The following is a 26,004-nucleotide window of genomic DNA, read 5'->3' as shown; positions in this document are numbered from 1 at the left end:
TGTTTCTGTATCAAAAAATATTATTTAATATTATTTAATATTTTTATGTACCTGTTAGAGGTAAGAAAAAAAAAACAAGAAAGAAAGAAAATAAACCAAACAGGGAAATCTGTGAGAAAATCCTAGAAAAAAAAAAAATTATTGACTATTAAAGTTGTAATTGTTCTAGTAAAATTTGAAAATATGATTACAATTTAAAATAAGTTTATGCGTGTGTGTAAAAATTGTAATTTAATTCCTGTGATGGCAAAGCTGAATTTTCAGCATCATTACTCTTCAGTGTAACATGATCCTTCAGAAAACATTCTGATATATTTTGATATCATACTTGATATAATTTTTTTAGGATTCTTTGATGAATAGAAAGTTTAAAAGAACAGCATTTATTTGAATTAGAAATATTTTGTAACATTATACATGTATTTACTCTCCTTTTTAAACTATTTATTGTGTCTTTGCAGTATAAAAGTTTCGTGTTCATCTTATTTTGACTAGAAACTCAAACTTCTGAAATATATTGTTTAGTGGTCTGGTCATAATACAGAAATATTTGAATGCACAATGATCCCAACAATTAACCAATTATAATCAAATATATAAAACAGTGGTTCTCTTACGAGAGTTCTCTCGTACTGCGTCTTAGCTAAGACGCTACGGGAAAAGTCTCTTTTCACGAAATACTGAAGCAAAAAAATTATCCTTAATTTTGAAATTTTGTAAAGCGCATTTGCAGCAGTACACAGCCATAGGCAAGACGGCTCGCTCGCTCATTGGCTGCTCTGCGGCAAGTGCACAGCCTATCGAGCGCAGGCTGATGCAATATCAGACCAATAATATCAGACCAATAAACTTCCCGCGAAACGGGTGTGGCCCAACCCTATAAAAGGAGCTCGAAAAGGCTGACTCATCTGATTTTCCATCTCTTCAGCGAAGCTCACGCATCGCTGGAACACGAAGGAAGCAAGCGCCGTCTGATAGGCATCTCAGCGGGACGAGCCACTTCTGAAGCTGTTGGCCTTCGCCGCCTTCCACTGCCGTTCCTGCTGCGCTCTCCAGCGCCTATATCCTTTTTATATATCCTTGTGTGTGTTCGCCCTGCGACGCACACTCGTAAAAGAGCTGCGTCTTTTTAAAGATGCCCTCGTGCGGCTCGTGCAGAGCCCCGCTCAGCGAAGGAGACCGTCACGTCATCTGTGTCTCCTGCCTGGGTGAGGATCATGCAGCGCTCGCGCTCGCTGACGGCGGCTGCCCTCACTGCGAGCTAATGCCGATGGTGACTCTGAGGACTCGCCTGGCGTTCTTCTCCAAGCCTGCATCCTCCGCTGCGCCGCAGCGCCGTAAAAAGCGCAGCTCTCAGCGTTTACCGGACCCGCCTCCAGCTCTACCGAGCTCGCTTCACCGACCTCCCCTGCATCGCTTCCCGATGGTCAGCGCTCGCTGTCTGCCGCCGCATCCTCCGAGGAAGTGGATCTCAGGGCCGCGTCGGAGGAAGAGGACACGTGCTCTCTGCTAGCTTCGGGCAGTGAGGGTTGGGCGAGCTCCGCAGATCTCGCGCCTTCTGCTCAGAGGCCCAGCAGACGAGCTGATATCGACAAGGAGCTGATGCGAGTGCTCACGCTAGCCGCGGCGAACCTCGGCCTCGAGTGGTCTGCACCAGCGCCCCCTTCTCGTTCCCGGCTGGATGGTAGCTTTCTCCCGGATGAGCGTCTTTCTCCCAGCTCGAAGCACGCCCCTTTTCTTCCTGAGCTTCACGAAGAAGTGGCGAAAGCTTGGAACGCTCCATTCTCGGCGAGAATTCGTTTATCTGTTTCACCAGCATTCTCCACACTGGACGATGCTAAAAACAGAGGCTACCTGTCACTCCCGCTGGTGGAACAGGCTATAGCAGCGCACCTTTGCCCGCCCACTGCTGGACGGCGGACGAAGGCAGCGTTGCCATCGAAAGCCTGCCGCATGACGTCATCGCTGCTCGCACGGATCTTCTCTGCTGCTGGGCAGGCTGCGTCTGCGCTACACACCATGGCCACGCTGCAGATTTTCCAGGGTGATCTCCTCCGCAAGCTGGATGAGATGGGACCTGAAGCGATCTGTCTCGCGGATCTGAGGAGTGCTTCGGATCTCTCCCTCCGCGCTACTAAGACCGCTGCACAGGCCATGGGACGGGTTATGGCTTCCGCTACGGTGGCTGAGAGGCATTTGTGGCTAACGCTTTCCGACATCACAGAGTCTGAGCGCGCTGCGTTCCTCGATGCGCCGCTGACTCCTGCTGGCCTCTTCGGATCGTCTGTCAACGAGTTTGTCGAGAGATTCGTCGAGGATCAGAAAGCGGCACAGGCGTTCAAGCACTTCCTGCCAAAGCGCTCCGGTTCTGCAGCGAGCCGTGCTAGACCGGCCCCACAAAGCTCTCAGTCACGCCCACCGCCTCCAGCTGCGTCATCGCGACATCGTCAGCAACGCAGCTCGGGACCCCGTTCTCGCTCTTCCAGCCGTCGCCCCGCGCCGCAGGAGCCGCGGCAGAGGATTACGGTGAAGCCGGAAGCCCCGAAGTCATCCTAGCACTGCTAGGAAAGCGCCGGTGTACGAGTTCCGCTGCGGCCGAGCTCTCACCCAAGCGCGCCGCTGTTGCAGTTCCAAGAATTGTGACTGTCTCAGCGTCTCCTGCAATGCGCAAGCCTGCACGAGTGCCCGCTTGCCTGCACACAAAAGCCGTTATCACGGCTACCCAGATATTTTCCGAAAAGAGTGTTATTTCTGGTGTTTCGGCCACGGCCGATGGTGCTATAAATGTAGTGACGATGCCCACTCCTCAGTGCCCATCTCCACATGTAAGCACAGCCCTGCACACAAGGCTCGCGCCTATAAGATCGACTCAGGTCGGTCGCGCGCGCCACATAGTAAACTTGCCCACTCCTCAGTGCCCACAAACACTATGTCACACACGGCGCGTGGTTTCTGTAAAAACGAAACCCGTGCACGTACGCTCTGCCCAGGCAGACAGCGAGTCGAAAGCAGTAAATGTGCACACTTGCAGCCCACAGTTACTCGCAGACATCACGGGACACGCTCAGCCCTCCCTCAATCGATTAAGCGCCGGGACGGGGTCGAGGAGCAGCGATCTGCCCGCTGTGATCAACGCGCTCCCCGCCTCAAATGCCACAGGCGTAACGCCCATGGTGCAGCGCACACAAGCGCCGCCGTTGCCCAGTCAACAGAGCGCGCTTTGCATCCAGCCCTTAGCCATTCATGCAGATGCATGGTCACCGCTTCCAGGGGTTTCAGATTGGGTGCTAGGCATTATAAAGAGAGGCTACTCGCTACAGTTTTTTCGACGCCCTCCGCGCTTTTTAGCGCGCGTCGAAACTACGGTCAAAACAAAAGTAGCACACATACTTCGGGCCAAAATATCAAAACTGTTGAGCAAAGGGGCTGTAGAGCCTGTGTCTCGAGCTCAAAGCGAGGGGGGGCTGTACAGCAGATACTTTCTAGTGCCCAAGAAAGACGGGGGTCTCAGGCCCATACTGGATCTAAGACAGCTGAACAAGGCATTGGTGAAACGCAGTTTCAGAATGCTTACGACCAGGAAGCTCCTCGCGCATATTCGCAGAGGAGACTGGTTCATGTCAATAGATCTGAAGGACGCGTATTTTCAAATACAGATAGCGTCAAGTCACAGGCGATATTTGAGATTCGCCTTCGAGGGCCAGGCATACCAGTTTACAGTCCTGCCGTTCGGCTTGTCCGTAGCTCCTCGTACGTTTACGAGGTGCATGGACGCAGCGCTCGCTCCTCTCAGACTCAGAGGCATGCGAGTTCTGAACTATTTGGATGACTGGCTGATTCTGGCTCAATCACGAGCGGAGCTCGTGGAGCACAGGGCCGTTTTACTCGATCACCTCGAGAAACTCGGTCTCGGTGTCAACTGGACGAAGAGTTCGCTGAGCCCCAGTCAGACGATACTGTTTTTGGGTATAGCTCTGGACTCACGTTCCATGACGGCGCGGCTGTCACCACAGCGCGTGTTGGGCATTCAGCGCACAGCGAGTTCTCTCCGCTGCGGCGCGACCGTTTCGCTCAGAAAATGTCAGAAGATGCTGGGTCTCATGGCCTCAGCATCTCCAGTTCTGCAGTTGGGCCTGCTCCGCATGCGCCCCCTGCAGTTCTGGCTGAAAGCACGGGTACCGCGCAGAGCGTGGGTATCTGGTCGACTGCGTCTCAAGGTCAATCAGGGCTGCATTACAGCCCTGAAACCCTGGACAGCAGACGACTGGTACCAATCAGGTGTAAGCCTGGGGACTTCCTCGAAAGTGAAGATGGTGTCAACGGACGTCTCCACTTCGGGATGGGGAGCGCTGCTCGAGGGCAGACCGTCCTTTGGCCTGTGGTCAGAACGGGAAAAGCTCCAACATATCAACTGTCTGGAAATGCTGGCAGTGGAGAACGCGCTGACCCGCTTTTGTCCCCGAATCAAGGGCCGCCACGTCTTAGTCCGTTCGGACAACATGTCTGTTCTCCTACATAAATCGCCAGGGCGGTCTCGGGTCCCGAAACCTGTACAGGCTGACGGAACGCCTCCTGGTTTGGGCTCAGCGCAACTTGCGCTCGCTGAGGGCAGTTTATGTGCCTGGGCTACAGAATCTGGGTCCAGACAGGCTGTCCAGAAACAACATTCCCACGGGCGAATGGTCTCTACACCCGCAAACAGTCCGGCTGTTGTGGGAGAGATTTGGCAGGGCGGAGGTGGACCTCTTCGCGTCCCACGAAAACGTTCACTGGCCCGCGTTCTTTTCCAAGAACGAAAGCGCGCTGTCACGGAGATGGCCGTGCTGCCCGCTTTATGCTTTCCCTCCCGTCTCCCATCTTCCGCAGTTGATAGAACGGGTGAGAGAAACGAGATGTTCAATACTGCTTGTAGCACCTTTTTGGAAGAACCAACCATGGTTCCCAGATTTGATGCAGTTAGCAGACATCGCCCTGTGGCCGTTGAGGAGGGACCTCCTCTCGCAGGCCAGGGGCTCGATTTGGCACCCTCAACCAGAGTTGTGGTCCCTCCATGTGTGGGCGCTCAACGGTTACCCGCTGATCTCTCAGTGGGAGTGCTAAATACCATCACTCAGGCTAGAGCTCCGTCGACACGACGGCTGTATGCCTCGAAGTGGTCGGTGTTCTCCAGCTGGTGCACAGCTCGGGGATGTTCACCCCTTAGTTGTGAGGTGACGGAGGTTCTCTCCTTCCTACAGGAGCTGTTGGATAAGGGCAGAGCCCCATCCATGCTCAAAGTTTATGTGGCGGCCATCGCAGCGTTTTCTGAAACAGCGCTCGGTCAGTCAATAGGAAGGAACGATTTGGTCATCCGCTTCCTTAGAGGAGCTAGGAGGCTGAATCCTCCCAGACCTCCGTCAGTCCCTATATGGGACCTCGCGGTGGTTTTGGAGGCCATGAAGGGTCCCCCTTTTGAGCCTATCCAATCGATTAGCCTCCAGCATCTGTCGTTCAAGACAGTATTCTTGTTGGCTCTCGCTTCAGTGAAGCGTGTGGGTGACCTGCATGCGCTCTCGGTGAGCCAGTCGTGCTTGGAGTTTGGGCCTAATGACTCAAGGGTCATACTCAAACCTAGGCACGGTTATGTGCCAAAGTCCCTCAACACGCTGTTTCGGGCTCAGGTTATTGCCCTGTCTGCCCTGTCGGTGTCAGGAGAGGATGGAGACTCGAGTCTTCTTTGCCCTGTTAAGGTTTTAAGAGCTTATGTGTCTCGCTCCGCTGTCTTTCGACGGACTGAGCAGCTGTTTGTCTCGTTCAGTGGACGTTCCAAGGGAATGGCTGTTTCGAGACAGACTCTATCCAGATGGATAGTTGATGCCATAGCGTTAGCTTACGCTTCCAGGGGCCTTCAGTGCCCACTGGGCGTCAGCGCACTCCACAAGGGGCGTCGCCTCGTCGTTGGCGTGATCTACTGGGATCTCCTTGCAGGATATATGTATGGCGGCAGGTTGGGCCTCGCCGTCTACATTTATTAGGTTCTATAACCTTGAGGTTTCCGCATTGCAAGCAAGGCTGCTGTCGGTATAACCGAATCAGGGCCCTGATGGGAATTCTGAGTTCGTGAGTGTTATGCACTGCCGGCAGTATTGCGTAAGACCCGCATTGCCACATTGGTCAGGCCTTGCCTCGACTGTGTGATGTTGTATTGCCGCATCTACGGGTGCTGATAGATATGGGACGGAAGGCCCCCCCCCCTCTCCTGTCCTGGTCTCTCTGTGAGTCCCTCGGGTGCACTGTAAATCCTGGGCGTTGCTTCATGTTTATTGGTGTGTGATCCCTGCGCGCACGGCGTTTTACATGGGGTTCCCGTAGCATCTTAGCTAAGACGCAGTACGAGAGAACTCTCGTAAGAGAACGTACTCGGTTACTTACGTAACCTCGGTTCTCTCTAGAAGAGGGAACGAGTACTGCGTTCTTTGCCGTGCGTACGATTCACTCTGGTTCGCTTCGGCGATGAAATAAATCAGGTGAGTCAGCCTTTTCGAGCTCCTTTTATAGGGTTGGGCCACACCCGTTTCGGCGGGAAGTGGCATGAAGGGTGCGAAGCGCCCTTATTGGTCTGATATTGCATCAGCCTGTGCTCGATAGGCTGTGCACTTGCCGCAGAGCAGCCAATGAGCGAGTGAGCCATCTCGCCTATGGCTGTGTACTGCTGCAAATGCGCTTTACAAAAATTCAAAATTAACGATAATTTTTTGCTTCAGTATTTCGTGAAAAGAGACTTTTCCCGTAGCGTCTTAGCTAAGACGCAGTACTCATTCCCTCTTCTAGAGAGAACCGAGGTTACGTTAGTAACCGAGTACGTTTTCAACCTGTGGTCCGCGGCCCCCTAGTGGTATTGCAGGTGAGCCGCCAATTATTTTCTGTTCATTTCCAGTCCATTCTAGGGCTGTGCGATAAAAGAATTCGTCATAAAATCACGATTTGAGCGTGCACGATTTCTAAATCGCTTTATAGCACCATTTTCCGTGTATGATATCCGATCCAATCAGAATGCAGCGCGCCTAGCGCGAAAACAGAACAGACTGGCCATATGTCTAACTCCAGGTTCACACACTGTCTGTAATGTGCCTTTTTTCCGAGCCCATGTTAACGGATAAGAGCGTTCACACTGCACGTGGTAAAAGGCTAGAAATAAAAACGTGCGAAAATAATTAATATCTAACACATGAGCATAGAGAGAATTGTGAGTGCACAGGACGCAGTTTAAGTGAGAGGAGACACGTTTTAAGTTCGCACACTCTCTCCGTGCAGAGCAGCGTGTATCTGAGCAAGCACGTCTGGTTTTGTGACAGAGCAAAGGAAATCTTCGTGCAAACAGAGAGATTCGCGCTCGTGCATTATTTTAATGTACTTTTGCGTTATATTTATGCGCTCTCGCTGCTGACCACATACACATACTGTATACACACTGCAAACACCTGAGGCACCGCTACAATAAATGAACTCTATGAACAATGCATGGCAAAAAAGAAAAGAAAAAGTCCCTGTATACGGGAATTTTTTTTTTTTTTTTTTTGCCATAAGTCTATACATTTTGTTACATCTTTACTATAGTGATAATTTTGACTTATGTCTGTTCAAGAGACGTTACAACTTTTTTATACAGCTCTAATTGGTTTTCTTTTAGAAATATGTTTCAAATGAATCCTGAATGCATTTATGACTGTAAAAGCATATTGGTGTGTGTCACAATCGCAAAATTGATCAAAGAAATCACGATAGGTTTTTTTTTTTGTTTTTTTGTTTTGTTTTTCCATTGTAGCAAGTTTGTTGGAGGAAAGGAAGAGGACAAAGGGGTCGGCTGGACTGCTGACGTATTTATTTAACAAATATAAATGAAATTTCACAAACACCAAATGGTGACTTCTATTCTGACACGTTGGCACAACACTTTCGGTTTACTCTTTCCGGTTTCGGTTTCCGGTTCGGGTCAGCAGTCCGTCTCTCTCTCGCTTGCTTCCGTCTCTCCTGGCATTTTATACTCTCTCCACGCCAATTACTGGAACAAGAAACAGGTGATGATAATTTCTGCCCAAACCACTCACTTACCGCTTGTCTCCTGATTCTCTCTCCTGCTGCAGACTTCGCTAAACCACGCCCCCCCCCCCGCCCCACATACCCCCACCGCCCGACTCAGCACCGGCCGTTCCTCCCCCTCTATCTCCTGGGACAGGACTGCCCCCAGCCCCCTGTCCGACGCGTCTGTCTGCAACAGAAAAGGGAGAGAAAAATCGGGAGAGTGTAACAACGGCCCGCCACACAGAGCAGCCTTGAACTGGGTAAAGGCCTGCTGACACGGCTCCGTCCACTGGACCGTATCTGGCACCTCCTTTTTAGTAAGGTCAGTCAAAGGGCTGGTGAGGTCCGAATAATTAGGAATAAACAGTCTATAATATCCCGCCAGCTCCAAGAACTGCCTTACCTCCTTTTTGGTCTTGGAGCCCCGCTCCCCTCAGCCACCTCAGGACAGCCCTCAGATGCTGCATATGCCGCTGCCAATCATTACTAAATATAATGATATCATCCAGGTAGGTAGCCGCATATGCAGCATGGGGCCGCAGAATCTTATCCATGAGGCGCTGAAAGGTAGCAGGTGCCCCAAACAAGCCAAACGGAAGGGTAACAAATTGGTGTAATCCAAACGGCGTTGTGAAAGCTGTCTTTTCTCTGGATAATGGAGACAAGGGGATCTGCCAATAGCCCTTTGTTAAGTCCAATGTCGAATAAAAACGAGCTGTGCCTAGCCAATCAAGCAACTCGTCAACCCGCGGCATTGGATACGCGTCGAATTTCGACACAGCATTCACCTTGCGATAATCCACACAGAACTGGACTGAGCCATCCGTTTTCGGAACTAAAACTATCGGGCTCGCCCAGTTACTGTTGGATTCTTCTATTACCCCCATGTCAAGCATAGCGCCTAATTCAGCCTGAACTACTTTTTTCTTAGCTCAGGTAAATGATACGGCCGGCTGCAAACTACCACGCCCGGCTCGGTCTCGATATGGTGCTGAATCAGGTTAGTACGGCCTGGTAGGGGCGAGAAGACGTTGGCAAACTCTGCCTGTAATTTCGTTAAATCAGTGAGTTGGGATGGCGAGAGGTGATCTCCACCTGGAGCCAGGGCGAGGGATTGTGGTTTGATATTCGCCTCTGGTCCGAGATCATCCTCCCCCCCAATCACCGTTGCCAACATCACTGATTCTGCCTCATTCCATTTTTTAAGGAGATTGAGGTGGTAGATCTGACAGGTCCCGTTCCTATCGGTCCGTATTACCTCATAATCGAGGTCTCCGACTTGTCGTGCGACCTCAAACAGTCCCTGCCACTTAGCCATTAATTTAGAGCTCGACGTTGGGAGTAATACAAGTACTTTCTCTCCCGGTGCAAATTTGCGTAACCTAGTTCCCCTGTTATACAGCTGGCTCTGGCGGTCCTGGGCTTGTAACAAATTCTCCATTGATAGCCGCCCCAATGTGTGGAGTTTTGTTCTCAAGTCCAGCACATACTGAATTTCGTTTTTGCCCTGAGACGGTCCCTCCTCCCAAGTTTCTCTCAGTACGTCGAGCACCCACGGGGCTGGCGTCCATAGAGAAGCTTGAAGGGGGAAAACCCCGTGGAGGCTTGCGGGACCTCTCTCACAGCGAATAACAAGTGCTCTAGCCACCTATCCCAATTTTTGGCGTCTTCCTGAACGAACTTACGGATCATGGATTTAAGAGTGCGATTAAATCGTTCGACCAGGCCGTCGGTTTGTGGGTGATAGACGCTAGTTCGAATCGATTTAATGCCCAACAATCCGTACAGTTCGCGTACCGTACGTGACATAAACGCCGTGCCCTGATCGGTGAGGATTTCTTTTGGAACCCCCACCCGGGAGATAAGACAAAACAGGGCATCCGCAACACTTTTAGCGGAAATGTTGCGGAGGGCCACAGCTTCAGGATATCGTGTTGCATAATCAACTATGACCAATGCAAAGCGATGTCCTCGTGCCGATCGCTCTAATGGCCCGATGAGGTCCATACCAATTCTCTCGAAAGGGACCTGCATTAAGGGAAGAGGGCGCAATGGCGCTTTTGGGGCGGCCGGTTTGTCGCAGGTTTGTCATGAATGCCCGGCCAAAAGAAACGGGTCATGAGGCGATTTAGTGTTGCTGCCTGTCCCAAATGGCCCGCCATAGGGTTAGAATGAGCCGCATGGAAAAGCATTTCCCTGCGGCTCTTCGGAATTAACAATTGGGTTGTATTCACTTTTGTCCGAGCGTCTTGGGTCACTCGATACAACCGGTCTTTTAAAATGGCAAAATACGGATAGGTGAGTGGGAGGGCAGGTTGGAGAGGCTGGCCATCGATGGAGCGGACCTGGTGAAATGCATGCTTTAATGTCTCATCCTAAGACTGCTCCAGAGAAAAGTCATCACGCTCGGATCATCGTCCCCACCTCCATCACTGGACACCTGTCCACGAAAAGCTCCGGGTCCCCCTGGGCGGGGCCCTGGGACTCACAAAGCGCCCTTGGTCAAACCCGCCCCGCCCCACCTCCCTCGGCCAGTAGCCACTTGCGGCAGGAGTCCCGGAGCTGTTGGGCCATCGCGAAGGGCCGACCGGCTTCGCCCAGGTCCAGGGACCGGAAGCCCTGACGATGTTGCTCGGGCGACCGGCCGACCCGCTGGATGATGGCCCTCTTTAGGTCGTTGAAGACCAGGAGGTTCGCCACCGGAAGTTGTTGTGCGGCCACCTGGGCTTCGCCAGAGAGCAGGGGAATGAGGCGCACCGGCCACACGCCTCCGCCGACTTCTGGAACAGCTCCAGGAAGGCCTCCGGATCGTCCTGGGGCCCCATCTTGTGTAGCGTGGGCGCGGTGGGCGGCCCGGCGGCCTTGGCGCGAACCTCCCTATCGATCCAGCTCCGGAACCTCTCGCGGTCTTCCTGCTGGGCCTGGATGATGGCCAGGAAGCGCCTCTCCTGGTCGGTTCTCAGGTCCAGTAGGGCCTGGTGTTGCTTGCGGTGCAGGACCGCGAGGGAAGCGATAATGTCCGCAAGCGGCATGGAGGACGGGCTTTCCATGGCGGCGGCGGCGGTCCTGCTTCCTTCCCGGGTTTCGGCACCAGTGTAGCAAGTTCGTTGGAGGAAAGGAAGAGGACAAAGGGGTCGGCTGGACTGCTGACATATTTATTTAACAAATATAAATGAAATTTCACAAACACCAAATGGTGACTTCTATTCTGACACGTTGGCACAACACTTTCGGTTTACTCTTTCCGGTTTCGGTTTCCGGTTCGGGTCAGCAGTCCGTCTCTCTCTCGCTTGCTTCCGTCTCTGCTGGCGTTTTATACTCTCTCCACGCCAATTACTGGAACAAGAAACAGGTGATGATAATTTCTGCCCAAACCACTCACTTACCGCTCGTCTCCTGATTCTCTCCCCACTGCAGACTTCGCTAAACCACCCCCCCCCCCCCCCCCCCCCCGCCACATCCATATCACACAGCCCTAGTTCATTCAATAAATACAGTTAACAATCTAGCTTCTGAGTACTAAGTTATTAACCCAACAATAGCGGGGTCAGTCAATTTTTTTGAAGTAGGCCACGCAAACATATGTGTGGGCCGCGAGTTGAAAAAGGTTGGGAACCATTGATATAGAACATCTGATAGATCATCTCATTGTATATAATCTTTTTGAACCCCTTCAGTCTGGGTTACGAAAATTTCATATTACTGAGACCGCTTTGGTCAAGGTCACCAATGATCTGCTAATAGCCTCAGATTCTGGTTCTCTCTCTGTTTTTTGATACTGTTAAAACCTTTTACTCAATAGTCTGGAAAATGTTGTTTCGGAGACTGTTTTAACCTGGTTTAGATCTTACCTCACTGATCATCAACAGTTTGTTTGCATGAGTGGTTTTCGGTCTGAGATGGGCTCTGTCTGTACGGGTGTTCCAGGCCTGGTCAAAATTTCTTCTTTAAACACAATGTATTTCCGAGATAAAACATGGATGTCCGAAATCTTGTTGTGTCTTAATAATAAGACTGGGGTCTTACTCATTGGCTTCTCCCATCAGCTTCATAAATATATATAATCACTGATTTCAGAGTCCTTTTCTTTCTGGCTCTTTTATTGTCAGGTGAACACTGTCCAGAGAACGGCCGCAGTCCTGGATCGACCCAGCATAGTTCCCCCAGGAGTGACTTAAACTCCAGAATGTTCTGTAACAACTCCGCCCCCTTGCATAACTCTGCCCCATCCATCACAGGCTCCTCCCCACCAGACAATGTAGCCAATCAGAATCTGCAGCCTAGTGATGTCACCATCCAGCGCAAGGAGAGCGAAGGGTTCGGATTCGTTATTATCAGTTCACTTAACAGGCCCGAATCCACGGCTGCTGCTGGTAAGGAATAATTATTTTTGTACACTTCACACACTTTTATTTGAACTTATTTTCAATCTGGAATGTTCTTTTACTGTAATAGCTTACTCAGGTTGGCTGCTTCAAAGGGTCATAGTGATTTTAAAAGTGCAGCATGTTCTCATAAACTTGCGTATTAATAATGGATGCACTTCTATTTTAGGGCTGAAGAGGCTAGTTACAATGTTCTAATGCAGCGCCCACGCTCGTATATAAAAACAGATCCACTAACAGCAAAGGACAGAGTGCAGATAGAGAGCTCTCTTGATGCATTATGTAAAAAGTATTTGTGCATGTGTGTTGTCAGCCGTACCCCATAAGATTGGCCGGATCATTGAGGGAAGTCCAGCAGACCACTGTGGGAAGCTTAGGGTTGGAGATCGTATTTTGGCTGTCAACAATCAGTCTATCGTCAACATGCCACATGCCGACATCGTCAAATTGATCAAGGACGCAGGACTCAGCGTCACACTCAGGATCATCCCTCACGAGGGTGAGTTGACATCTGTGAAAGAGTTTGAAAGGGACTTTTATGCAAAAATCAATTCTTCTACTGAAACGAATATGTGTAATAGCAATTTAAATATTAAAATACTTTTTTTTTAATCTACTGTAAGTTTAATATGCAGAGACAACTGTAAGTGAGCCATTTATAGGTTGACTTGCTGAACATTGCTCTGACATGTCAAATGACTCAACCAATAGTGTAAAGTTGGGCGGGGCTACTTGTTTTTCTGAACAATGAAACAGGGTGGGGTAAAAAGACTGGTCAGAGTGTTTGTGGAACATTATTTCTGCCGTGTGCTTGGTGAAGCAGAGATTTTACACTGTAGCTTTAAGGAACCTCTGGCTTTTTAAAAAAAGAATCTAAGCTATTTCAAACAAGCTATCCTTTTACAGTTTTATTTTTTTATTTTTTATAGTATAAGTATTTTTAGAAGATAAAATGTGATCGGATGCTATAACTGTTTTTTCTGAATGGTAATATGTGATGAAATTTAAGGGGGTTCGTGAGTTTGTGACTGAAGTGTCAATGCTAAAATTAAATACAAATGTTTAAAAAAAGATCAAATTTAAAATCACAAGAAAGTCATACAAGTTTATAATGACATGAGGGTATTGATTGGATTTTTGAGAGAACTATCATATAATAATGCAAATTCCTGAAATGGTTGCACCACTTTTTTAAGGTACAGATAAATAAATAAATCAAATTTAACTAGTCTATTTACTGGCATTCTTTTTTCATGCTAACATGCTTCCTTTCTATGTAAATTATGTTTGTTATAGATTCTGCCTTATTCAAAATTTGTAATGCTGGGCCTTTGCAATGCTTAGCCTAGTAAAGTATGCCAGATTATGGTAGTCTGCTGAATACTTAACGAATTAGCACTCAGAACCAGCCTCCAAGTTGGAAAACTGTGCCATACAAATTGCATTCACAGATTTTGGGCATGTTTGCGATGTTATTTTAATTGCATAATTATTTCTGTGAATTTAGTGGTAAAATTACATGCAAACGGTACTCATGCAACCCTTTGAATGTTGCTTTAGAATTAAAAATACTGGTGTTACAAAGAGAAGCTCTGAAAATAGCTTAGCTTTTTGTCTTTTCTCTATTTTGTAGAGACGAACAGCACACCTTCTGCAGGCAGCTCAGAGAAGCAGAGCCCTATGGCCCAGCCCAGTCCAGTTTGCCAACCCAGCACTGTGAACCAGACCGGTGCTGCCCATCCAGCCAATTCCACCCCTCAACCCAACTCTGCACCTCAGCCCAGCCCCATAATGAAGCATAGTTCAGAAGCACAACCGAGCCCTGTCACTCAATCCAGCCCAGCCAATCAGCCCAGCTCAGTGACCCAACAAAACCCGGCCACCCAGCCATCCACAGTGCCAGTACAGATCTACAGCCATGACAGCAGGTAAGGCACCAACACAAATGACATTATTACTTTATTACTCTTGCTCTGTGAAAGTAATTTCAATAGAAATCCATATGATTGTGAATTTTGTAAGGGTGAAACCAAGAAATTTTAATTAAAAAATTGCTGAAAGATCCAAAAAATGGCAAAAAAAAAGGCTATGAGAATTTTGCACCCTTGTATGTTATGACTGATATTAATAAATGTACAAAACAAAAACAAAAAAATCTGTAATTTAAAATGCTAATGGATTTAGACCACAACATTATTATATACAGCATGAAAGTTATGAATTATATACATTTTGCTAAAGATTACTTATAACCAATATGGAAATGAAATAATGTGCATCCCTAATAATTTGAAAGGATGAATTCAAGTCAAATTTCTTCTGTATTCAAGTTAAAACTCTACTAAAGTTCACTATTTAAAGAGTGAATCTGAACCTCTCTGAGTCACAGACTCCCTCTCACTGTTAGGTTGTTGCGTAAAATCACTTATCTCTTACAGAACTGAATTATTTACCTACATGGCCCTTTAAAACAGTTTTTAATCATTTATATAGCCTGCAGGGACCAATGATTTCACTTCCTCTCCATGCTCACTCAAGTTTCAATATACACCCTAGAGCTCCTCAGGCTTCGCCATTTTCAACAGAACATTATCCTGCATTAAACCTTAAAATTCATTAGATAGGTAGCTCCGTCAGTGGTAAGTCATTTTTAACGGCATCTGCTGGAAAACGGACGTAAACGGAGTAAATATTATGAGAGAATCTCCTCATATATGTGTGTGTGTGTGTGTGTGTGTGTGTGCGTGTGTGTACAGTATATAAGATACACTATTTATATATATATATATATATATATATATATATATATATATATATATATATATATATATATATATATATATATATATATATATATATATATATATATATATGTGTGTGTGTGTGTAAGACTCAACATCACCAAATGTCATTGGGTCTGCTCTAATTGGTTGTTCAGCTACAGATCAGAGGTGAAAGCAAGACAGGATGTAAAGCCCGATATTCGGCAGCCGTTCACTGATTACCGGCAGCCCCCGGTGGACTATCGACACCCTCCTGTAGCAGACTACCGACAGCCACCAACGCTCGATTATAGACACCCCCCGCTGCTAGACTACAGACAGCTGTCCACTGACCCTCGCACCTTTCCCTTACCCGACTACAGGATGCCACAGGTAGCTCTGCTGCTACTATGTATTATAATTCATCACTGAAGTGGCACTGACAGTTCATTTCCATAAAGTATGCATTATACATGCCCATAAAATGTCCATAATATGTATGTGTGTGCTTGCAGGATTTTGATTACTTCACGGTTGATTTGGAAAAGGGTATGAAAGGTTTTGGCTTTAGTATCCGTGGAGGCCGCGAGTATAAGATGGATCTGTTCGTTCTGCGATTGGCCGAAGACGGACCAGCAATACGCAATGGAAGAATGAGGGTGAGCTTTCCGCTGTCTATCTATCCATCTATCCATCTATCTATCTATCTATCTATCTATCTATCTATCTATCTATCTATCTCTGTCTGTCTGTCTGTCTGTCTGTCTGTCTGTCTATGCATCCATCCATCTTCTGTCTTTCTTTATATCTGTCCATCTACCCATCCATCTTATTCTGCTGCTATTCTGTTCCTTGTTCAGCTTGTATCTGTAATGAAGCTGTCATAGCTAATGTGAATAAAACAGTCTCCTTAGGATATTTTCTCTTTTTTTCCTACTCTCATTACAGCCTTTCATATTTAGTCCATTACCTACAGATCACACACAGTGACCATTCCCTTACATTCAAGAGTCTCAGTTCTGACTGTAAACATCATCCTGTCTTCTTTTGGAGCATGAATATAGCCGTAACACAAAATGCCTTTTGAATCTATAATTAGTTTGTGGTGGAACAGACCCATGGTATTTAAAAAGTCCATTAAGCATGAAGTCATATAGCCCCCGATAGACACCGCTGCTGCTGTAGATTTCCACACATGCCCTCTACATACACCAAAAACATGAGTGATGCTGACACTGCTAGCTGTGATCCTTTTGCTAACAATTTCAACCATGAGGGCAGAGGAACTTGCCCCAGACATAGTGTAAGAACAAAAAAACGAGACACTCCTTGTCAGTAATGAGAGAGTTGAGGGTCATACTGCTCTCTGCCCCTCATTCAAACAAGATCTTAATGAGTCATAAAAAGCTAGCCGCCCAGCACTGGCAGCGACCTGCTCGGACTTCCGCGTTATCTAGACCATTTGAGAGAAATACTCCATTTGTTACTATAATTGGCTCATTCTTTTTCCTCAGCCCCTGGCCAATTAGTCCAAAGTCACAAGACAAGTTCAGTGCACCAACATGCTCAGCATTAGCATGTATGCTTTTCCTGTTTTAGGGGCACCTATATTTTCAAAATTATGCAACCTTGTCTAAATTATTTGTTTCTGTATTAATGGAAATTATGATAATCTTTATTAAAGTTGTGAAAAATAATTTTTCTTATTGATTTGAAAACTGGCTGTTTGTTTGTTTTTTCTCTAATAACCGATATGCAGAACTAATATTCAATAACTATTTGATATGAATATAATTTGTATTTATTATGTTATGTTTTATTTTACAAAATTGCAAACAATCATTATGCTACTAAAATATAAAATTAAGCATATATTATATTATAAAAATATATTATTAATGTATGTGTGTGTGTGTGTATATATACGCATGTGTGTGTGCATGTTTATGTGGTTTATGACCAATTATTATACACAAATATGCATATTTGACATGTATAATGACATATTATAAACAAATGACATATTCCGCACAAATATGTATAATGACATGGGTATGACATAGGTATTACAATGTGAAGGTGGTTTATGGGGACACTTCCTCTATTCCCGTAATTTAAAAGGCTTAAAAAACATACTAAATAGTGTTTTTTTTTATCTAAAACTGCACAAAGTTTTCTGTGAGGGGTAGGTTTAGGTGTAGGGCGATTGAAAATACAGTTTGTACAGTATAAAAACCATTACGCCTATAGAGAGTCCCAAGGATAGTGCACCAGACCTGTGTGTGTGTGTGTGTGTGTGTGTGTGTGTGTGTGTGTGTGTGTGTGTGTGTGTGTGTGTGTGTGTGAAATAAAATAAAGCAAATTAGGTATTATAAGTATGTATCATTAACTAGTCTATGGGTTTTTCTGATTGAATAGTCAAGTAGTAATGAAACACAGAAAGAAACAAAATGCAAGGTTTCTCAAACCATTTTGAACTATTTTTTACTTTTATTTCTTTAAAACTACATAACACTTTTGGCAGAGCAAAATTGAAAAAGGGTCGAGATAAATCCATCTACATGGGAACATAGATAAACAACAAAAAATGAGTGTTTGTTAGATAGGGTAACAGATATTTTACAACTGAACAAAAAAAATCTATAACCTTCTATAACATGAAACTAACTTAGCCCACACACACAGAAAATGAGACCGACAGATTATGCATAATAACAGTAATATTGCTCACAGCAAATACTCAGACAGTACTGACAGTACTTTTCTTCAAATGTATGGTTAAAGGCACTGGATTTGCTATACAAGTGGCATTTTAATGGCTATGCTTTAATGAAGATGTATTTAGAGACACAAGCGCTGCTAGAAATATTAAGGTAAATCATAAAAGATTAAAATAAAAAATATAAAAAAATATGATGGTGGACAACACGAATTGTAGTAATATTGATCATACCGGCTTCTTTTGTACCAAAGAAGGGCAATTAACCAGTCCCTCATTATCCTCAATAGTCATACACCTTCCTCAGGGTTGATGAAGAGCATCGGTATTGTTGCTCAAAAGAACCTTGTACCCATGATTCATGTTAATTCTGAAATTAATTAGCACTCGATCTCATTCATGACTGCTAATGCTGATTAGCGCGTAACCGAAACAGCCGGCTCGAGCTATGGACCTATATTGATCTTACTGAATAATTTTCCGTAATAAATGATAGTCATATTAATTTTATCATTAAAACCAGAGAGGGTGCAATTCAAAGCTGTCAGAAGATAATTACTGCTGTTCTGTACGTGCATTCGCACATCTGTCTTCACAAACTTAGGTTTTTGAATGCTATATAAACATTCTGGAGAGTAGACTGTTTGCTTAGGATGGATTTTCCATCAAAAACGCAAAAAAAATGTTTTGTCTGTTTTTCAGGTTGGTGATCAGATCATTGAAATAAATGGGGAGAGCACGAGGGATATGACCCATGCTCGGGCCATTGAACTCATCAAATCGGGTGGCCGTAGAGTTCGGCTGCTGCTCAAGAGAGGCACAGGGCAGGTCCCTGAGTATGGTAGGTTTACACAGATTGTCTGAACACGTACCTTACTGCTCAGAAATGTCTACAGCTTTAGTTCACTTAGTTTACAGGGTCCCAAGAGATGGAATAACCCTCAATTTGTCTTATTATATGACAGATCTTTGGAGAAGGTCTTATTTTATTGGTTAATGTATAAAGAAATTAATAATATAGCAGATTAGACATACATATTGAAATATGTTGTGAAATAATGGATTCTTGTAGATTTGTTCACACCAGGAGCAAAATTTGTGCAGTTGACAGGTTTTATTGGATACATTATTATTAATAATCTGCTCTCGATGGGAATTCCTAGTTGATCATTTTAGAAAAAGGTCACCATCAGTTAGTTTTTCTCAAATGCTTTAGCTCATTTTTTAAGCAGTCTTAAGTGCAACTGTCACAACTGTTTTAATGGGACATAACACACAATGTTCACGCACAATTTACATGCTTCTTAACTAGTTATAGTGTCATTAAATTGGCACCAAAATGAAACCTTTATTGTCAACGTGAGCTGTAGTCGTCAAAAAGCTTCAATCAACCCTGGAAAGGTTTTTTTGTTTGTTTGTTTTTTACACCGACTGCTTATACTATGGCAGAATATCAGTTTTATCTAGCTGAATGATATTGTGTGTCATATTGAGCTTATAAGAAACAGATTTTAAGAGTAAGTAAAGTTATGGCTGTGCCCAAAAAACTTTTTTATTCTGCAAAACAGGTTTCGTTGGTATCTGTTTTGATAAGTATTTAACTTTTTTACTCAAGATTCATTCAAAGGAGATACCAAAGATCATCTCAACCAATGTTCATCACATAAGCAGATTGATATTTAAAAGTTTTTTCTTATATATAATTTTTCCTCTTTTCAATAAATGTCTAATGTTAAAAAAGAATAAAACAACAAAAACATTAAAACAGGTAAGCAGATTACCCTACAAGTAGATAGATATCGCCATCAGTTCATACTGCTGTTAACACTTTCTTCAACAACAAATAAAGCAATGTTTTAGTTGAGAAGAACATGGTAGTTTCACTGAAAAGTAACTAATATGTTTTGATCAGCAAGTCATGTGGACAGTAGTTACTCTTTTGGACACATGTGCCAAAACATGTAGAACTTGCATAAAATGAATAAGAAATTCTAATATTTTAAAAGCAACAAAGTGTTCAATTATCTGTTTTGAGAGATAAAAAAATCTCATTCAAGCATTGAGCCAAAGCGATTGAGAAAAAAAAACATTCTATTGTACACTAATACAATTTTTCTGCTAACACAACACTTCATTAACATGACTGTGGCAGCATGCTCTTTGTATTAATTTAGATATAGCTAGTCTTCTCTTTCATCGGTGTTATGGCTGTTAGTAAATACAGTAATTCTCACTTCCGTTCTCAATTTTCCTCACTGAATACTATCTCAGCACTGATCTTAATACCTTCTTAGCCTGTGGCTGCTGTTCTAACCCTAATGATTGGTCTAGGTTGTTACTTCACTTCTTATAGGAATGGTACCTTCCAGTCTCTCCATGTGCATGAAAAGTGACCATGGCTCCCCCTATTTCTTCCTAATGGGCCATCCTAAAGACACGGTTTGTAACAGCGTGCATGCCTTCTAACACACCAATCATTCTTTCTTGGAGTGCTGTGGTTTGGATTTTTTTATTATTTATTTTATTTTATTCATTGAATTTTTATGTACAGTATATAAAATATATTTATAACTTATAGCATATATAGGTGATAACATTGCGTGTTTTGTATCTGAATCTATTAGCGAATGTGCATTAAAATCATTGCAATTTTATATCACCAAATAATAATATTGAATATATTTTGAATATTTAGTATAATGTCCAACCATAATCTGTTTACATCATACAGTGAAAGCACATGTCTATTGAAATTCACACACTGTGAAACAGAAACAGCAGATCTACCCCTAGATCCACATACATTCTTACCATTCTTAAAACTGACTCTCCATTGTGATGAAAACTTAACGCATATGAGCACATAACAGCCTCTGAAACAACCATATGCACACTTGACTTTGAATTCCGCTCACACTTGGCGTTTAGTATCCTAATGAGATCTCAGAAACCTACCTGAAAAACAGTCATCATGGGATGGTTTTATATTCCATACCTGTCTTCTATTTCACAGTGAAAACCCCTTTATGAGCTTGAATTCATCTTTTTTCTCTATAGGCCAGTGATTTCTACACCTGGACCATATAAACAAGATAAATTTACCACAGTAAATTTGAATTAAAAATGTTTTCTTGTGTTGAAATTAATTCCCAGCCAATTTGATTGTTAGCACACGCTGAAATGGCCTCCTTGGTGCATATGTGCTTCGTAGGTTGGTAGAAAGCTGAGCAGTCCTCAGTGTATCCTGTGATATATGAGGAGACAGGTATGATTAGGGATGTATGATGAGAATATTAAGGTTGGTGACACTTTCAGTTTGGGTTGCGAGTGTGTGGATAAAATATGCTATTGTGTATTGGGAGTCTGAGTAGAGGAAGAGTAGAGATGTCACTACTATATTAGCATCTTGGTGTGTAGTGATGTGTATGTGCATGTTTATGTTTGTGGAGGTTGGGTGGATAGCAGAATAAGCCCATGGGACAACCTGATTCCACATCCAGCATACACACATGAAACTAGATTACTGGCTGAAAGCTATCCCATTTCCTGTCAGAGATGGGGGTTGGTTTGGTGTGTACTGTATGAAACTAGGGCTGGTAATTTAACTCATTAATTAATTAATTATGGAGAAAAATAATGCGTTAAAATTATTAACGCATTTAACGCACTTGCCCTGCCCCAGACTTATGTGGATAATCTGCCATTTCATACAGTCGATTGATGACTAATATGAGGCAGAGCAACAACTAACTGTGTGATGGAGCCTAGAGAATATCTCTAAATCTTATTATATGGGGCAAAATGCCCCTGTTTGAAATTTTGTCTCATATTTACATCATATAGTTAAGAAATATCACACGAGCTGTAGGCTAAGTGCAATATCACACGAGTGCAAATGTGATACTCATCTTATACAACAGTTCATTAAGAAGTTAATATTATGTTATTTTAGATACAATGTTGTCTGTTTTGCTCAATTTTGCCAACCAGAAGATAAAGACAAAGCAGAAATATTCATCTCCGAGCAAACAACAGCGGAATTTAATTTCTTAATCCATATTTTGAATGAATTTGGTGCGTTGAACCATTGGCATATGCGTTGGCTTTGAAGAGGCGCTGCACAGACCGATCAGTGTATTACATCAAAGTACTGCGAGAGCAATTCAAAAGCACAAGGAGTCATCTGCTCTCTAAAGCTGTTGTGGTACTTTGATGTCACACACCGATTGGTATGATGGTGATGATCCGCTTCAAGTCGAACAAGCCTAATGATTCAATGAACCATTCATAAAGAACCATTTACTTCACTGCTGAATGAATCAGCCATTTGAACAAATCAAATGAATGAATGAATAAATGATGACTTAATCGATTAATAATCGATGACTTAATCATTAAGACATTTACCACCACTTACTGGCAGTTTTAGTTTATTATGTAAAGTATCAAGAAAATCATTAAAGAACTAATTTTATATTTGCATAGTAATAATAAGAAAATTCAGAAAATTAATTATTAAAGTTATAGTTCACCCAACCAAAAATGACAATTCTGTCATCATTGACTCACATGGTCCAAAAGAGTATATGTAATAAATTTGATCAAACAAAATATTTCTTGTTGAACCTACTTTTTGTAATTTCTCTTTGATGCTTTGCACAACAATGACTTTAAATTATCTTTTCATAGTAAATTCTTCACATTTGATGTGCGATTAATTATATGAATAATCACCACATCATGTAATTAATTAGATTAAAAGAAATGTATCGCTTACCAGCCCTAATGGAAACCTTTATTTACAAACAATATCATAAAGTCCTTTATTTATTTATAAGAAACATATTGTGGCAATTCCATGATACACTGACAGTATGAGTTGGTAATATACCATGGAACTGTAGTTACATGGCATTCCAACATAATTATCATAATACAGATCCCATACCATTTGCATGGTACGATGTAGAAAATAGCCGTGGTAATATCACAGTACTTTTTGGTAATTTTTTGTTAATGTGGTTTGTGTATTTTTTTGTCCGAAAACCAGTTCAGTGCTAATCCCACCTTGCAGCAGATTCTAAAGAAGATTTCGTTGGTCATGTAAATCACAGTGCTGACTGCCTACACATACACAACACTAAAAGAATGACTAACCCCTAACCCCAACCTAAACCCTAACCTAGTATTTTGATAGATAGAAATACTGTTTGTCATTAAATCCATTACCCGTTTGAACTGAATCTATAAAGTCTGAATTTTTCTCAGTATGATTGAGTTGATCAATGAAATCGGCTGCAGGGTGGGGTTTGCACTGAACTGGTTTGGGGATTGTGTGGTTCATGTTTATTAGATAGTACTTTTTTGCCATTGTAAGCCTTGGTTCCACTTATCTTTCTTACTCTAGTGTGTGAGTGTGTTTCCATTTGTGCTTCTTTCTTTTTTGGTTTGAATGTTTGTATGTAACTGTTTCCATGTTTCCCCAGCAGATAGTCCCACCCCCTGGGATGCTCACACTACAGCCTCCCCAAGTCTGTCGGAAGTAGCACCACCCCTCGACAGTTTACCTAATCCATCAGCTTCTTCTCATATGAACCCACCCACCAACCCACCTCATACATCATCCTTGGAAGCAGTAGGTCCAGACTGTTGCCAGGATCCTAGAGGCCCAGAGAGTAGGGCCCTGGAGCAAGCCAGTGTGGGGAAGAGGTCAGCTGTGGCAGGTGGAGTTGGGGGTGGGACCAAACAGAGGGAGGGTAGCAGGACCAACCGTCGCTCTAGTGGGGGGAAGAGTCAGCAACAATACCTTGATGAACTTGCAGGAGAGCCCAAATCCCACAAAAGCAGCCGGGCAAAGTCCAAGGAGCGCAGGAGGGAGCAGAGCAACACACCTCGAAAGCGAGACTCACCTAAAACTTCTCCAAATGTTACCAACATGAATGGGGGAAACGGATGCTTAGATGGTTGCAACAACCAACATGGAGCTCTGGTGCCATTCAAAGCCCTACCAAAGGAACCAGAGAAAGGGCAAATGAGTCGTCCCAGCCACAATTCCAAGACCAGCAGCATTGCATCAGGCAGGAAGGCCACAGTATCCCCAGGGCCCTGGAAGATCCCTGGTTCGGACAAGCTACCCAGTACCCTGCGCTCAGCCAACTCCACCATCAGCAGATAACATCTCATAATAATCTCAGGCCCAAGTTTACACATTACTTTTGGCCTTGACTTCTTTTGGCCAAGTTTTGGACCAATCTTTGGTCATGATCTGCCTTGATTTGGGACTGGTTGGGCTTGGGCTCTTCTTGATTGCTTTTCACAGGCTTGCTCTACTTGGAAGAGATTGGGTTTAACCTTGACTGGGTAACACCCTTCCATATTCCTCACTAAAGACCTTTCCATGCATTTCTAGACAGAGCATTTTTTATTTATATTTTATTCTAAGTTATTTTAACGGATATGACACCCACCACCTTAAGAACTGGAAGCATTCACTCCAAAAATGGAACCACGGTGGAATGAGTGATGCATTTTGCGTGCAAAAAGAATCCCAGACTTGTTTGAACTTGGGGAAAAGCACTCAAGATTCAGAGATGTACATGCACAGAGAACCACTGACTCTTGAACAACCACTGGTGGCTACAGCAATTTTTATACACTTTCATTCAAAAATGAAGAATACTGAAGGAGTTGCCTGATATAGAGTTTTTGTGTATTTGAAGAATGAATATGAATAAAAAGCTTCTATATGAGTGGACACTCGACTATGGAACTCTGCCTTAAAGACTGACCTGCAGATGTCTGTATAAGGTTCGGTAAAATGAATATAGAAATAGATATATTATATGACTGCATATATGTGAGACATATTGTAAATATGGTCTTTACACATCATTGTGAGCCTATTCTTGAGTATTGATATCATACACAGTGTTAGAAGTTAGAAGAGTGTAATCTAGAATTCATTCCTACTCCACTTTTAGGTGCGTTCCCACTGACAGCGATATAAACTTGAGTGGTTGCTAATAGGTGTTACTACTCAACTTCAATATAGATTTGTAACAGGAAACAGATCACAGGACCTTCACTGTCTACACTGACATTGGTAGTTGGAGCCTCAAGTTCAAGATCAATGCCAACGGTCACTTGTGTCTCTTAAAATCACAAACTCTCATTGATGATTTATGGCTACCAGTTGCTGCAAATCGCTGTCAGTGTGAGTACCCAGTTTCAGAAGGAGCCAATAAGCTTTGACCTTCTCTTGACTCTTAATCTATTCTCCCTTTACGTGAGCACACAAACAAAGCAATTTGAGTCCAAGATGATTTTGATTAAATATAGAATGGTTTGATTAGGGCAGAGTGCCTTATGCCAGGGGTGTCCAATCCTGCTCTTGAAGGGCCACTGTCTTGTAGAGCGTAGCTCCAATACTAATTATACATACCTGAACCAGCTTATAAAAACTTCAGGATTACTAGAAACATCCAGGCAACTGTGTTGGGGCAGGTTGGAGATAAACTCTGCAGTACAGGAGTGGACACCCCTGCCTTATGCAGACCACTTGATGCTTTATTGGAGCTCTAAATCCTAGGCAACGGCATCAAAAAAAAAAAAGTAGGCTGCTATAAATTCATTGGACTACTTGTTCCGTAGAAACTGTGCAACAGTAATGCCAGAACTGAATGAGTATGTGGTCGCATCCCTGTCTCTGAATGCTGATTGGTGAATAGAGAGGTCGTTTTTTGTCCACAATATAGATATATCAATATAAAATTCAAAGCTATTTTCATACATAGAATTAGAGGTGAGAGTCTTCTAAAAAAATAAGTGCAGATATTTATTAATGATATCTTTAACAGGAGTTCAAATGTTTGTTAAGCACTTTGTCTTTAAGTAGACGTGTATACATATAAAATGCAGTACTGGAAAGAGTATATGCTGTGCATCCATGATATTCATTGAATATTTCCGAGGAAGTTAATTCTCAAAATCCTGCTATGAAAATTTGTTTATTAGCATATTCCCATATAAAAGGTTGTGTGTTGTTGTCTCTTTCACATGGTTCCTGCTAATAGCACAT

At 43.9% G+C, this 26,004-nt stretch overlaps 1 protein-coding gene across 9 annotated transcripts in view; it reads left to right on the top strand.

Annotated features, from left to right (window-relative positions):
• LOC132099039 (membrane-associated guanylate kinase, WW and PDZ domain-containing protein 2-like) overlaps positions 1-24,681 on the top strand; it is a 230,025-nt gene extending 205,344 nt beyond the window's left edge. For 3 of the 9 annotated variants that reach the window (XM_059505420.1, XM_059505418.1, XM_059505421.1), the window contains 7 exons: positions 12,171-12,434; positions 12,760-12,945; positions 14,080-14,374; positions 15,385-15,601; positions 15,724-15,867; positions 18,630-18,768; positions 23,414-24,681. In XM_059505420.1, coding sequence (XP_059361403.1) covers positions 12,171-12,434; positions 12,760-12,945; positions 14,080-14,374; positions 15,385-15,601; positions 15,724-15,867; positions 18,630-18,768; positions 23,414-24,102 — 1,934 coding nt within the window. In that variant the 3' untranslated portion in view covers positions 24,103-24,681. Of the gene's footprint in view, positions 1-12,170; positions 12,435-12,759; positions 12,946-14,079; positions 14,375-15,384; positions 15,602-15,723; positions 15,868-18,629; positions 18,769-20,258; positions 20,367-23,413 lie in introns of all 9 variants that reach the window. The other 6 variants (XM_059505424.1, XM_059505422.1, XM_059505423.1 and 3 more) reach the window with 5 other exon arrangements.
• The last annotated feature ends 1,323 nt before the right edge of the window (positions 24,682-26,004 follow it).

This window comes from Carassius carassius, chromosome 22, assembly GCF_963082965.1.
Source record: "Carassius carassius chromosome 22, fCarCar2.1, whole genome shotgun sequence".
NCBI classification, from domain to species: domain Eukaryota; kingdom Metazoa; phylum Chordata; class Actinopteri; order Cypriniformes; family Cyprinidae; genus Carassius; species Carassius carassius.
This window is presented reverse-complemented; position numbering and strand designations above follow the sequence as displayed.